Here is a 13,971-nt window from a genome sequence, read left to right as displayed (position 1 = left end):
AGCTCTGGCTTCACCCACTGATGCTCCACAGGTGCAGCAACCTAAAGCTGGGACTGAGACATTCCAAGGTTTTCTGCAAAAAACCAGGCACTTCCAGGAGAGGAAAGGAGCTGGAAATGAACCTTTTCCTAATGACAGGAGTGAAGACAGAAAAATGGCAATAGCAAGCAGGAAATAAGAAAGCAGACCTGTAACAGCACAGAAAGTGAATAATACTGGGCAATTTCCTCATCTAGTGGATCAAATTTGAAGAACCATTACAATATTTCTTCTGTTTTCTCTAGGATCAACCACCAGGAAGTAGCTGCCCTGTAATTACCCTCTCTCCTGTTCTGAAATTGCATTACCAGGTTCAAAGGCTTCATGGCAACCTTTCAATGATTCCTGTGAGTTCCACAGAGACCAGACAAACAAAAGAAGGAAAAGAGGAAAAATAGGAGACCTTTCTGAATGATGCACAAGGAAGCTGCTGGGTTTTTCTGTCCTTCCAAAGGGATCTCTGTGTGTGAAGAGCAAACTGCAATTCTGCCAAGGGAGCAGGGCTGTTACTGTTCAGCCTGGAAGGGAATCAGTCACCCCAAGGCTCCAAAATTCCAACAGAGAATTCCCAAGGGAGGCTGAGGACATCTCTGCCCCCAACAGGCTGCAGAATATGAGTGGGCAGGGAGCAGTGAGTGACCAAATGCATGGAAAGGCTGAGTTTTGGCCTATGCAGGGGTTACAGACTCTCACTAAATCACCTTTACAGCATCAATCCAGGGAAAAACCCACATGGCTTGTTCTTATCCCTCACCACACACCAAACAAGAAATGCTGGGATCAGAACTGTTAACTGCTGTTCACTGTTAATGCTGGAGCATTCCCAGAGCGTGGCACAGTGGAACCAGGACTGTCAAAGGTACCCACAATACCTTTATAAATAATAATGACTGAGCAGGGACTAACAAACAGCCCCATTCCTGGTCACAGTTGATCCTGGGCAGCTGCAGCCTTTCCTGACACACTCACACAAACAATACTCTGGGATTTTTCAGGAGTGAATAATCAGGGCTGTGACACCATCAAATTTAGCAGCTATTTGAAGTTCAAACAAATGCTAATCCAGCTTGTTATTATAAATCTTCAGCTTGACAACAGAAAAACACACCAAGAAAAGACTGTGAGAGCTCTCCAAGCAGAACTTACCATAGGCATTGGGGAATTCTCCAGGACCTGGGCCTGGGTAGAAGGGTCCTGGTCCTGGTGGCTGCACAGGATATTGCTGGGGTGGCCCGACATACGGGGGGCCACTGTGACGATACTGGGGGGACAAAAACAACCATCACTGTAAGGATTTGGGCAACCTGTAACTGAGTCCCCCCAGCCAACAGGGATCTGATCCTCAGGCTGGTTAATTACAGCTTTGGGAGTCACAGAATCATGGAATTGTTAAGGTTGGAAGAGATCTTTAAGATCACAGAGTCCAACCACCAACGAGCGCCTCCACCAAGTTCACCACATGTTCCCAAGTGCCACATCCACACGTTGTCTGAACATTTCCAGGGATGGGGACTCCACCACTGCCCTGGGCAGCTTCTGCCAACCCCTGATCACCCTCTCCACAAAGGAATTTTTCCCAATATCTAATCTAAACCTGCCCTGGCACGTGATATGTAGCTACCAGCCTGATTTCACAGACATCCCCACGTGTTCCCCGCGGGTCCTGGGACACCCCCAGGGAGCAAAGGTTGCTCTGCAGCTCCTCAGGGGTGGATTTACCTGTGGGATACAGTACTGGGGGCCCTGAGGCATCGGGTAGGGCATTGGCAGGTGGTTCACCATCATGATGTGCTGGTTGGTTTGGTACACGGCAGTCGGAGTCTGCGCTCCAGGACGGATGGAGGGGCTGCTGTTCTGGATGGTGGCTCTTGGAGGCTGGATCTGAGGCCTCTGAAAAAACTGGGAGAGGGAAGGGAGAGAGGAGAGAAAACAAAGAACTGGTCAGACTTTCTGGGGAAGAATTGGAAATATCCTTACATTATTATAGTTATGGTGTTAGTTTCCAGAGGTTGCCACACTTCCAGAAAACTGCAGGACAGTCCGAGTTTCTCTGTGAACAGCAAGGCCATCTATGGCTTCCTATTTTACAAGGCAGAAACAGGCAAGAAACTTTACAAACCAATAATTATTAGTTTGTATCTCCTGAATTTCACAGCTGAACCTTCAGAGCAAACTTTAGAAAAATGAGTTTTTCTACTTTTCCTTTTATAAGGTGGGTTGGCTACTAAAAAAACTCACCTTTATAAATACCCCAGGGAAATAAAAGATCAAGGCAACTGTTCCAATTTATCTCCAGAAGAGCTAAAAATCCAGAATTTCACAGAAGCCAGAGGCATCTCGTGTTTCTCCTTCACACACAGCTGAAATGTCCTGCCCTGTTTCCCAAAGGGTGGCAACCTGTCCCAGGGTGGTTCCCAACCTCTGCACCACGCTGGGATGAGGTGATGCCCCAGCAGATGGGCCAGGCCCAGGCAACCAAGCAAGCCCTGGCACCAGCTCCATCCTCACCCTCCCAGGCTGGGAGCAGCCCCAGGATGGGCTCTGGGGCTCTGGATCTCGGCAGCTCAGGAGGTGAGAGATGCACCGGACACCGAGGCATTCACTGACCAGGTGAGACACTGATGCCATGCAGAACCAGGAGTTGGAATTACCTGTATAGGTCTGAATCCTCCCTTCAATAACGAAGCAAGAAGCAGCAGGAAACAGAAAGAAAGCCAATGGAACAGCTTACAGATCAACAGGAAGGAATAGGATACAACATGCACCCTAAATGCACACAATTCCAGGCAGCTTCTGCCCTGCTCTGACTCGTCCCTTTCAGAAACAGCCAGCAAAAGACACTGAGTGCTACCATGGACTCTGCTGCCAGAATCCCACAGGGTCAGAACTCTCCTAGAAAGGTTTTATATGGAAGTATAACAGCTTAAAAAAAAACCAAACAAAAAAACCCCAAGCAAACCATATTTTATTGCATGAAATGTGACACTACAGAAAGACTTCATGTTTACTCTGCTCCTAAAACATCCAATATAGTCTCTTTCAGTGGCACAGAGAGAACACAGAAAGCAGAAACCTTGGCTCCAATCATGGATTTCTCTCCTTTTCTGCACCAAGACTAGGAGGGGAAGAAATGACACATATTTAACTGTTAAATAAAAAGTAATTCTAATAAGGCCACCAGACATCACACTGAATCCTGCTGGCTGCTGTGCAGTGATGTGTTACAGGGGGTAACTGTGCCAGGAGGAATGAAAAGAGAAGAGAGGGGAATGAAATGATGAGCTGGGATTATCTGCCCCAGGTTTGGGAAGGGTGGGGGAGCTTAAAATGGACATTGTGGTGCTGCTGAAGACTTCCCAACACCTGAGCTGCTCCCCACAGCAACAACCTCTCCAGGAAAGGCCTGCATGAGTCTCTTTCACATTATTAAGGTGAGCACAGTGATTTTATGTCCAGCCCTGTCAACCTGACTTGCAGTGTCCCTGCTGGAAGTGTGACTTGAACCAGGAGAAGGGAATTACCTGGGGAGAAAGTTTGAAAGTGAGGGCAGGGAAAGCAAACGAGAAGAACAACAGCCTGCCATGGTCCTGCTCTGATAAAACAGAGAGAGGTTTGGAAAAGTGTAACAACCCCCACGGGTGTGTGTTTATGCAGGCTGAAAAGGGCTGGGGGCAGAAGGGAGAGCTCTCTCCATCCACAGGGCAGAGCAGGAAAACCCCCAGTGCCAGAGATGGAACAAGCCCTGCTGGGGGGACAGCACTCTGTGCTCTGGAATGGGGCTGCCACTGACCTGCTCTTCCACCAGCTCTGAACACACCCACACAGCTGCTCACAGCAGCACAGGCTCTCTGAAAAGGACATCAAAAAGCCTCTCACAGCCCCTCTGTGAGCCCACACCATCCCAGAGCTGGCTCAGCTTCAGGGCTGGGGAGAAAAGGAGGAGAATTCCACCCCTAGCAGGAAGACAGAGCAGCAAGAACAGCCACTATTGTTCACACCTTAAATCTCTGCCATTTTCTATCACACAGTGTGGTCACACTTCCCCCAGCACTAACTGGCTCCAACAACTCCCACTGTGACTGCCCAGCTCCAGGGCAGGCACTTCCACCCAGGAAAAACCCTGCTTGTAGAGCTGACACTCAATTCCAGGTGCTTAAATCATGCCCATTTGAGTACCTTAAAGATCTAATAATTACAGGCAGTAACAATAAAGAACAACCCATTATCTGCCAGAAGGAGACCCAGAATCAATACAAGGCACACGTTAATGAAAGCTGGGATGGACACAGGGAACTGCAAACCCCACGGTGCTGCTGCTGTCTGTAAAGGGAACGTGGAGTTGCTGCAGTAAATATTAGCCCTGCTGAGGCCAATTTACTTATTTAGCATTTCCTAGCGTACAAATCTCAGTCTCAAAGCTCTCAGCTTGTTTAACCAAGTTTAAAAACTCCCATGTGAGGATAATTATTTATGTTGGTCTCAAGTATCCTGTGAGTGCTGGGTTTAGGATGAACTTGCTCCCACAGCCATCATGGAAGGGGCCAAAATCCCTCTCTCCACCCCAGTCCACACCACAGGTATTTTGGATTAAAGGAAACACAGCTCATCCCCAGCCCAGGTTTCCCTGTGCCTGTCCTGATGCAGCACATGACAGATGTCCCTGGGAATAAAGCCTGGAATATTCTTCTAATGGTGACAGCTTCTCACAGATAATTATAAATGGATTCAAATGTAACAGAGACAAAAATGTAACTGTGATAACATCAGGAAAACACTTGGAATTTACAATTGTAGTAAGGGCAGGGCCACAGCTGGATCCAGAGGAAAGTTTTGGATCTGATTCTGACAGACTGATGGCAAAGCCCCCAGTCACAGCAATATTTCCTCCAAGGCTGCCTCAAAACTCGTGGGCCAAAACCTGCTCAGAGAGAGCTCAGTAAATTTTATGGGAACATGAAATGGCTCCCAGTGAATGTTTCCCTTAGGAATGACCCATGAAGGAATCAAGGAGCTGCAGAGCAGCAATGAACTGTCTGTGTTGTGCTGTATAAACACTGACCTCAAGCTGAGGTCAAGAACAGAAGTATCTCAACAAGACCCTGATGCCATCGTGCCCAGGCTGCCCAGCCATGCTGCAATCATTCCTCTGCCACTGCCTGTCCATTCCACCCCAGCCACACTCAGAAACAACTGCCCCATCCCACATCACCTCTGCCTACAACTGAAAATGTCCCATTCTACTCCTCAAACTCCTTGTTTTGTCCTGCTCTGTTCTGCTGCTCCCTGAGCAGGAAGGAACAAGGATGATGGGGATTTTGGGTGTCTGTGCCCACCTAACACTTACCTGCTCTCCTGAGACAGAACTCTCCCAGTAACACAAGTGAGGTGAGAACAAAACAATTCCCTGGAACAAACCCTCCGTGCCTCAAGCTCCTGCCCTGACACCACAGGATTTATGGGATTTTTTTCCTATTAACTTGTGGAAACAACTTGCTTCTTCCAATGCAAGAGAGCTCTGTGAGAGCTTTCCTGCCTTGTCCTGCCTCTCCTGCTCTTTCCCACCAGCAGTGCCACCTCTGTTCCCTCAAAACCTACAAGAAGCATCAAAATCAGTTCCCAAGGAAAAGCATTTTGGCAAAGAGGAGTGTAGGAGCTGAAGAAGAGACAATTCCAGGCACCCAGTTAGGACAGACAGGTCTGTGTATCTGTCCTGCCACCCCTGAGCTCAATGAGCCACAGCTATTCCCAGTTCCCCTTCCTCAGAATGAAGTGGTTCCTTACAAAATCCAAGTTGTTCAACAGCAGTACTAACATTTTCCTACAGCTGTGGCTTTTGTGGGCTAAGTGAAAATGACATTCAGCAATGCAATGGTGACAGATCCAGGTGGATCACACAACAAATGCAGGAAGTGAGAAGTCGTTTGCTTTGCTCCAAGTTGGAAAAGCAGGATTTTCTCAGGTGACAGCTTCAGGAAACGGAATCCACAGACTTGTCTGGGAAATATTCAGAAAGAGTTTCTAGGGATGTGAGGAGGCAAGGGAATCCCACAAATCCCTGGCAAGGATTCCTGGAGGTTCTGCTGCCCTGGGAGTGGGGGGTGGTTAATGGGAGCAGTGACCCTGGGGTGAGGTCGGTGTCACTCAGCTGTTAGCAGGGTTATGCACGTGCCAGGAGCTGCTGCAGGGCTGCTCTCCTCCACTCGAGTTAGTGGGTGAGTCACCTCCACCCCCACCCCCCAGCCAATTAGTGCAGGGTGATAACGAAGGGGCAGGTACTGTACCTGGTGATGGGCAGGTCGAGGCCCCGCTGCAAACTGAGGAAAGGCGGGAGAAACAAACACAAAAGGAAAGGCACAAAGAGTCAGAAACACCACAACGAACCAAAATGTCACACTCTATGCAAAATAAACCCACAGAAAATAAAATAACAACGACACAGTCAAAGGCTTTGCTGCAGGACAGCGACACACGGGGACTGAGGTGTCACGAGAGACATCGCTACGGGCACCGTGCTGGCAGCTGGGACAAACAGCCAAAGCTGCCCAGGATCCTAAAAGCACCCAGGGACTGCAGGCATTCCTTATCCTGCCTGGGGAGAAAACATAAAACCAAAAGAAACAACTTAAAACGAGCAGCAGTGGAGATTCTGAAACTGTTCAAGGTGGAGGTCAATGGCTGAATCGGCTGGGCCGGAGCCGCTCCGGGGATTTGGTGGGAGCAGAGGATGGAGACTCAGGGGCCGTGGGACATCCCTGGGAGGCAAAGAGCAGCCATTCCTTGCACTTACACCCCCTGCTACTGCATTTCCAGGTTTATTCCTCCATCTGGAGCGCAGCAAACCCCTCCTTAAGGAGCTGGACCTGTCACCCTCTCTGAAAGCGAAGGATCAGGTTATCTGGGGGAGCCTGGATGGAGAACAGGAGGGTCCCCAGCCCTGAGCTCAGCCTCCTGAAGCATTTCTTAATCACTTGGGCCACACACAGAGGAATATAAGCCAAATTTAACATGCTCAGTTGACATTAAAAGCATTTCCCAATAAGGAACTGATTGTTAAAATAGAAATAGAAATGAATGCAAGAAATGGAAAATATAAATAAAGATGGCAAGGTACCCAGTTCCAGAGCTGAGTTAGGTGTTGAAAGCCTTAATTGTCAGTGTAAGGAGCAGAGTGCCACAACGAGAGCAGAGAATTCTACTGATTAGACTGCAGTAATTAACTGCACTGACCACAGCTACATCCATGGGGATTTTACCCACCAGGTGATGGCTCAGCACAGCCACCTCTGCTCACTCAGGGGCTCACTGTGCTTTACCTTCTGCCTCACAACGGGATCAAAACTGCCTGCTAATTAGTGACTTAATAAGTTTCTTTTCTATAAGGAAAAGTGGGCCTGGGTTCACTTGCAGCCCTGCCAACTCCTCTAATGCCATCAAACACGAAGCAAAGCATAAATATTCACTGGTCCATTTGATCTTTTCCTTTATAAAAATTTCAATTGCCTAGATTTGAAGATTTCCAAGAGCTACTCTGCTAATCCTGGTGTTCATAAATTCCTTCAACCTTCACCTCATGGTGGCACTTGGTGACACTTGGATGAAAGTCATAAAAAGCTGCAGAAATGAGTAAATATGGACACACAGACTGTTCCTGGGACAAGAGTTTATAAAGAATGACCCACACTGGTTCTCCAGATCGTTTTCTCACCCAGGAAAATTTTCCCTAAGCCTTACACTGAAAAATTAAAAAGCAAAGCATGGTCACCCTGTGAAACTAAAAAGCTGTAATTTCTATTTTAATAAAACAGAAGGACTCAGAGCCTCTCAGCATCCTCCCAGGGGGGAGCAGGGCAGTGGCTCTGTGGATGAGGAGAAACCTGGATGAGACTCCAGAGATAAAAGCATTTCAAGTCCTTGCTTTCCCAAAGAACTTCCCCTAAATCAGCTCAAATATCTCATGTTTGGGGAAAGGGACTAAAGGTACCCTGGAAGGGCAGAGCCTTTCCATGGGGCTGCACTTTCTGTGTTAGACACAGTGAAAGAAAACAGCCAAAAAGAGAATGTTGGGATGCAGGAACTGCTTCACTCCAGGGCCAACTCTCTCATCCCTGCTGCACAGAAAAGATTTGTTCTCACTGCATCTAAAACAAGAGATGGAAGTTTACACCTGAAGAAGCCAAAGTGGGAAGTAATGTGTGTTACAAGAAATAAAATAAAAGCTCCAAGTTAGTGAAAAAATGCCCTCATCTATTTTGCACTGGTCAGCACTGGCTCTTGGTTTTTATTTTTTTTAAAAATAATTCTGTTTGATAGGAATTATTCCTGTTAATAGCTGTAAGCAACAGAACAAACTGTAGTCACTGCTGGCTTAAAATAGACACTTTGGGTTGTTTTTTCTCTGTTTGATGAAGACAGTAGTCAGGAAAACCTTCTAAATCCTGGGTCCAACCCTCCTGCCCCATCCCCCCTACTCCCTACAGTCCTGCCCACTGCTCCATGGACACAGCAATGTTCTGTCCCTGCAGATGTTGGGCTGGCACACCTCACCCCTCTGGACTGCTCCAGCACATCTTTTTTTTGGCAGAAGTCCTAAAATGGGACAGTTTTTCTTGAGATCACCTGGTGCTTGGGGCTGGCATGGCCAAGAGCTAAAGGGGAATTTTCAGCAGTGCTGAAGGACCCGGATTTTGTTTTCCTTCCCCAGCTCTGCAATTCCCACTGTGGGAGTGACACTAATGGGGAGCAAACAGGAACCCAAAGGGATTGCAAAGGCAGCTGTCCAGGGAGGAACAGAAAAGCCTGAGCTCTGCACCTCCAATGGCTCTTGGATGCAGAGCAGGATGGGGGGAAGCTCTGGCTCGAGGGAGGGGTTGGATCAGTCCTGCCTGCCCACGGCAGCTGTGCCAGAGCACAACAGAAACCCAGGGATGGCAGAGCCACCCCAGCCCCTCCTCGTCCCCTCCTCACCCTCCCCTCACCACCAAATGGGACGGTTAAAAAAGAAACTAGAAAAAAAATTAAATTAAAAGAAATAAATCAAGCGAAGAACCAAATGCAGGAGTAGCTCAGGCCTGGGCTAGTCTTGCATTTGCTTTGGGGTGGGAGGTGGAATGAGATGTGATGGGAGCAACTTTTAGTCATGAGGTGGGATGGGCACTAGCAGAGCACATGGCAAAACCTGCACACAGGGAAACTCAGAACAATACAAACAAGGCTGGCAGGTGCAGATAAATTCTTCCTCGGGATCTCCTCGGTTACAGGGCCAAAACCTTACAAAATTTGACATTTACTGGCCAAATTTCCTGCAGATTCTCTCTCTCTCTGTCGAGGGGCCCTGGTCTCTGTCCTGCCCCAGGTCACACCCCCCAGTGTAATTCAGCTTTGGGCCCTTGTGGCACCACCTCACCTGGCAGAGGCTGCTCGTGCTTTCAGCAAAGAAGCAAAATCAGTGCATGTCTGTAGCCAACAAAAAAGGATGTGGTAAAAAAAATTATATATAATAAAGAAAGGAAGAAGAAATTAAAACAGTGCCATGGGCACAATTGCCTGCAAGAAGGAGTACAGTTTGTTATATTGCTTACAATGCAGTATTTTATCCAGCCTCTTCCAGCCAGGGACCTGTAAACCGGACTCTGTTCCAAAACCTTCCTCCTCTTCCAGTTTTCTGTGCAATGTACTGGCACTGTTCTGCTGGGCTGTCAAAAAAACTGGTTTAGAGATGCAGCTCTTCAGTCAAGTTTTTGCTCCAGTTCTAACCATACCAACTTAGTTGTGCTTGAACAATTAAAGAGAAAGATGATTATACTTACTGAGGAAAGAGTTTTAGCAGCAGTGTCCTGCATTACTGATCAGAGCAGGGCACTAAGGACAAATCCCCAGCTGCCCACATCAAAGAACTTCAAAGTCAGCATTACCTGGCTCGTTCATCAGCAGAGGTTAAGGGACCTCGGAACAAACCCTGGCATGTCCTGGAGGGGAAAGCTCCAGAGCTGGGCAAGTGATGCAGTGATGTTGCAGGTTTGGGGATTCTTGCCCTGGGTATAACTGCATTTAGACCTGTTTTGTGGACAAACTCCTCTGTCTCAGAGGCTTTCAGTTTGCTCCAGGAGCATTCACCTTACTCTAAAAAGAGAAGAGTGCTGGGAAGGCACCAGGGGGTTACAGGTAACCCAAAGGTGTCCTGACACAGAGGGGCAGGATTGCTGCTCCCTCGGCCTTGAGATGTGGTGATGGGAAGCCACCCTGCCTCCAGAAGCTGGGCAAAGCCTCTCATGCCCGAGGAGGGTCTCCTAACATCATGTGGAGCTGTGCTACAAGCAGAGAATCCCCAGCAAGTACCTGGTTTGGGGAACTGAAGGTCTACAACAGCAGAGTGTTATCACAATAAACACCCACCCCCAAAAAACAGACTGAAGGATGATCAGACCTGAAGCTGGATGTAAAAGGGGCTTAGCACAAAAAGATCTGAGCACACAGAAACTCCAGGTTACATGTGAGCACCTCAGGGTTAGAACTGTCGGTGTCACTGATTTGGGAGCAAAGCCCAGAGGCCACTGGAGAGCAAGTACTGCTGCAGAGAACTGCTTGTGTTTGATCTTTGGTCTATCCCTGCATAAAACACAGCCTTAAAGAAAAAAGAAAAAGAAAAAAAGAAGAAAAGAGGAAGATTCTGGCAGTGAACCAGAACTCTATAATGAAGTGAACCTGAAAGCAACTAGGCTAAAAATAATAATAATAAATGGTGTTATTTGAAGGTAGATGAGAATCCCTTCAGCACTTCTTTAGTTCTTTAGGAACTTCAGAAGGAAAATTATCCTACCAGAACAGTGTCTGAAAAACTCAGTCAAGGTTTGCCATTTGGGATGTGCTTCCAGGTCAGTAAAATGGGCTTTGCAGAGAAGCAGCCATGTGCTGCAGACACACACAGACAGAGAAACACACGAACGAGGAGGAAGAACAGAGACAGCGTGGGCTCCTTACCGGCGAGCGGGTCTGAGGCTGTGTGTTCATTGTTTGAGGGGCTTGAGGGTACACCAACGTGGTGGGAGCTGCATTCTGCCCTGAGGGATAGGGAGCCTGCCAGGGAAAGAAAAGCAAAGTGAGAGGATCCAGTGATTCACCCCAAAAACCAGGAACAGAACACATTATCAACCTGAGTGATGGACACGGAGATAAAGATGAAAAGACTGCAATGGAAAAGCCATCTCTGTGGAGGACCAGTTCATCAGCACTGCCTCACATGGCAGCAGCTTGTAGCTCCTCTGGTAGCTCCTCTAGCAATTAACAGCCTCATTACTCATTAATAGTCAGAGTTTGCTACCGTTTATCAGCTGAGCTCCCCAATTCCATGACCCCAACACTGCGTGTCCAAAGGCCACCTCTTTCCAAAGCCTCCTCTGAACCAGCTTCCAAGGAAAGCCAGAACTGCAGATGATACCAATAAATCCTCCAAAATCAGACAAACAGCAGGAAACAACCTTGAGTGTGTTTAACAGAAGCTGCTGCTGCTTTAAAGCATTTCCAGAGCAATGGAACAGCCCAAAACCATCCCAGATGGAAGGCAGGCCATGGCTACAGGCTCTGCACAATTTTCCACCCATTTCCATGGACTATAACAATTTATCCACCAGATGCTCTCCCAAGTGTTATTTGCCCAAAGTAACAATAAACTGGAGCTCTGGAGCTCTGCTGATGACGCATTTTAATGAGACATTTAGAAATAACTTTTCAGAGTGCCTTTTTCCTTATTCTTTTTGAACAAAAACATTATCATTTACATTATTATTTTTTGAAATAGTTTATTATTGTAATGGCCCAAAAAACAGCCACCAGCCTGCAACAGCCTTTGCTCTCAAGAAACATTGAATCATGGATTTGGTAATGTTGGAAAAGGATTTCCTCCTAATATCCAGCCTAGACATATTCTCTTTTAGTTTAAAGCCATTCTTCCTTGTATCTCTCCCACCAGCAGCAGTGAGCACACAGGGCAGGTGACTGTGTTGGGAAATATTATAAATAAATAACACCAATAAATGCTCTTTGTGGCTCCAGCTCCACATCTCAGGAGATGGGACCTCATCCCAAACTGCTGCTCCTCAGCACCTCAGCAGCAAGAGAACAAAATATCTACATTCCTCCCCATCTTCAGGCTCATGAACACTTTTTCTTCAGGCTTAAACTGCATGTGACAGAGCAGAGCTCTGATATGACTCCACAGGGTAAGTCAGATATCTGATGCTGCCCCAAAGTCTGTCCCCATCTCCAAAACTGCCCCATTTTCTTTTATCACCCAAGCCAAAGGAAAAGTGAGAGCAAGGGAGCACAGCTACCACTAAGCCTAAAAATCCTCAGAGTTCCAGCAGCAAAGCTGTAAAAGAGGTGTTTGGAAACACAGTGCCAAAGGCACTTCACTGGTGACACGTCACTTGTGGTGCTGTGACACAGGGCTCAACCTGCTTTAGTATTTAAACCCCACCAGAATGAGCACCACACTCAGTTATAAATACAGAAAAAAGCATACAAAGGCTTGACTAGAGGCCACAGAAGGGTTTCTGCTATGAAGGTGTCATCCAGGCAGTTTTGGACAGATGACCCCGTGGGTGTGAGGGCACAAGTAAAGAACAAGTGCAATACAAATCCCACTGAAGACCACAAACATCAGCTAAATAAACATGTTTTACAACTATTGCACAACAACAAATGCTTCTGCTCCACGTGTTTCCAACCAGAGGGATGCTGCCTTAACTGGTATTTGTGTTAAATACCACAACAGGGAGAAGAAAAAGAAGGGAAAAGTGGTTTATAAAATCCTGCAGGTATTAACTTTACATCAGCTGTGCAAGCCTAAATAAACTATCAAAGATCCAACAGAATAAATCACAGCACTCTGCTGCTTTTCTACACATCAGCTGATTAAAGCATTGCATCTATTCATGTGTCAAAGGACTCTTTTCTGTGCCAAGCAGCTAAACGGGTACAGAAAGAGATGTGGTCACGTGCAGCCACACAGGGCTCCACACACCGGGGCTGCAATGCTGGAGTGAGGGAATGAAGAGATCAAGATCAGCGAGGAAATGCTCCAAAAATCCCCTAAATAAACCCCCACGGAGGGCAAGGCAGGGAAACAAGTACTGCTCTGCAGACAAATGTTGGTTCTGAAGCATCTAAAGGCTGGACTGAATCCCTGAAGTTGAAGTAACTGCTGGGCGAGGACAGAGCGCTGCTGAGCTGCTCCACTTTGAGACACAGCAATTTCCTTCCCTTAAAGCTCTCACCTTCCTGATTTTATACTTCAGCTGTCACTGTCCAGGGCAGGAAGGTGATAATAGCTGAGTGTTTATGTATTCCCACAACTTGCTGGGAAAACCCTTTCCCTGGGCTGTTTCCACCTTGAGCTGCTGCCTGTGCTGAGCAAGGAAAAATAATCACTATCAACAAAACAACTGAAAAAAGTTATTCTTAGCTCAGGCCCTGAGATGGTTAATAAACACTGAGCCTGCAGTGTAACATGACTCCCTTGGGACTGCCTGTCCTGGGAATAAACAGGCAAAGTACACACATCAGCCTCAAAAGAGCTGAGTCACACAGCTCTGGAAAAATCTTTTGGGAACAAACCCTTCCAGCCCCAGGCAGAAAGGTGAACTCTGTGGCTGGCTTGGCTGGGAAGGGGTTAATTCCTGTGGCTGATTCCTGAATCCCCTCAGGACTCAGGGAAGATGTTGCTGGTCTATATTTACTGAAGTTACACAGGAGAAGGAGAACTGGACTTGCAGCTCCAGCACATGACGGTGACTCAGGAGCTCCAGTGCCGCTCCCAGTCCTGGCCGTGACCTTGGGGAGGAAACCTTCCTGTTCCCAGTCACTTCCAGTTCCAAACCTTCCTGTTCCCAGTCACTTCCAGTTCCAAACCTTCCTGTTCCCAGTCACTTCCAGTTC

The 13,971-nt window shown here is 47.4% G+C and overlaps 1 protein-coding gene across 14 annotated transcripts in view; it reads right to left on the bottom strand.

Annotated features, from left to right (window-relative positions):
- EIF4G3 (eukaryotic translation initiation factor 4 gamma 3) overlaps positions 1-13,971 on the bottom strand; it is a 110,240-nt gene that overhangs the window by 49,702 nt on the left and 46,567 nt on the right. For 6 of the 14 annotated variants that reach the window (XM_015648056.2, XM_015648043.2, XM_015648055.3 and 3 more), the window contains 6 exons: positions 11,017-11,112; positions 9,618-9,731; positions 6,321-6,353; positions 2,691-2,711; positions 1,759-1,938; positions 1,186-1,300 (listed from right to left, as the gene is read on the bottom strand). In XM_015648056.2, coding sequence (XP_015503542.1) covers positions 1,186-1,300; positions 1,759-1,938; positions 2,691-2,711; positions 6,321-6,353; positions 9,618-9,731; positions 11,017-11,046 — 493 coding nt within the window. In that variant the 5' untranslated portion in view covers positions 11,047-11,112. The remainder of the gene's footprint in view (positions 1-1,185; positions 1,301-1,758; positions 1,939-2,690; positions 2,712-6,320; positions 6,354-9,617; positions 9,732-11,016; positions 11,113-13,971) is intronic. The other 8 variants (XM_015648051.2, XM_033519325.1, XM_033519326.1 and 5 more) reach the window with 6 other exon arrangements.

The sequence above is a fragment of the Parus major genome, chromosome 21 (genome assembly GCF_001522545.3).
Source record: "Parus major isolate Abel chromosome 21, Parus_major1.1, whole genome shotgun sequence".
In the NCBI taxonomy this organism is placed as follows: domain Eukaryota; kingdom Metazoa; phylum Chordata; class Aves; order Passeriformes; family Paridae; genus Parus; species Parus major.
The sequence above is the reverse complement of the archived record's forward strand: the minus strand, read 5'-3'. Positions and strand labels throughout refer to the sequence as shown.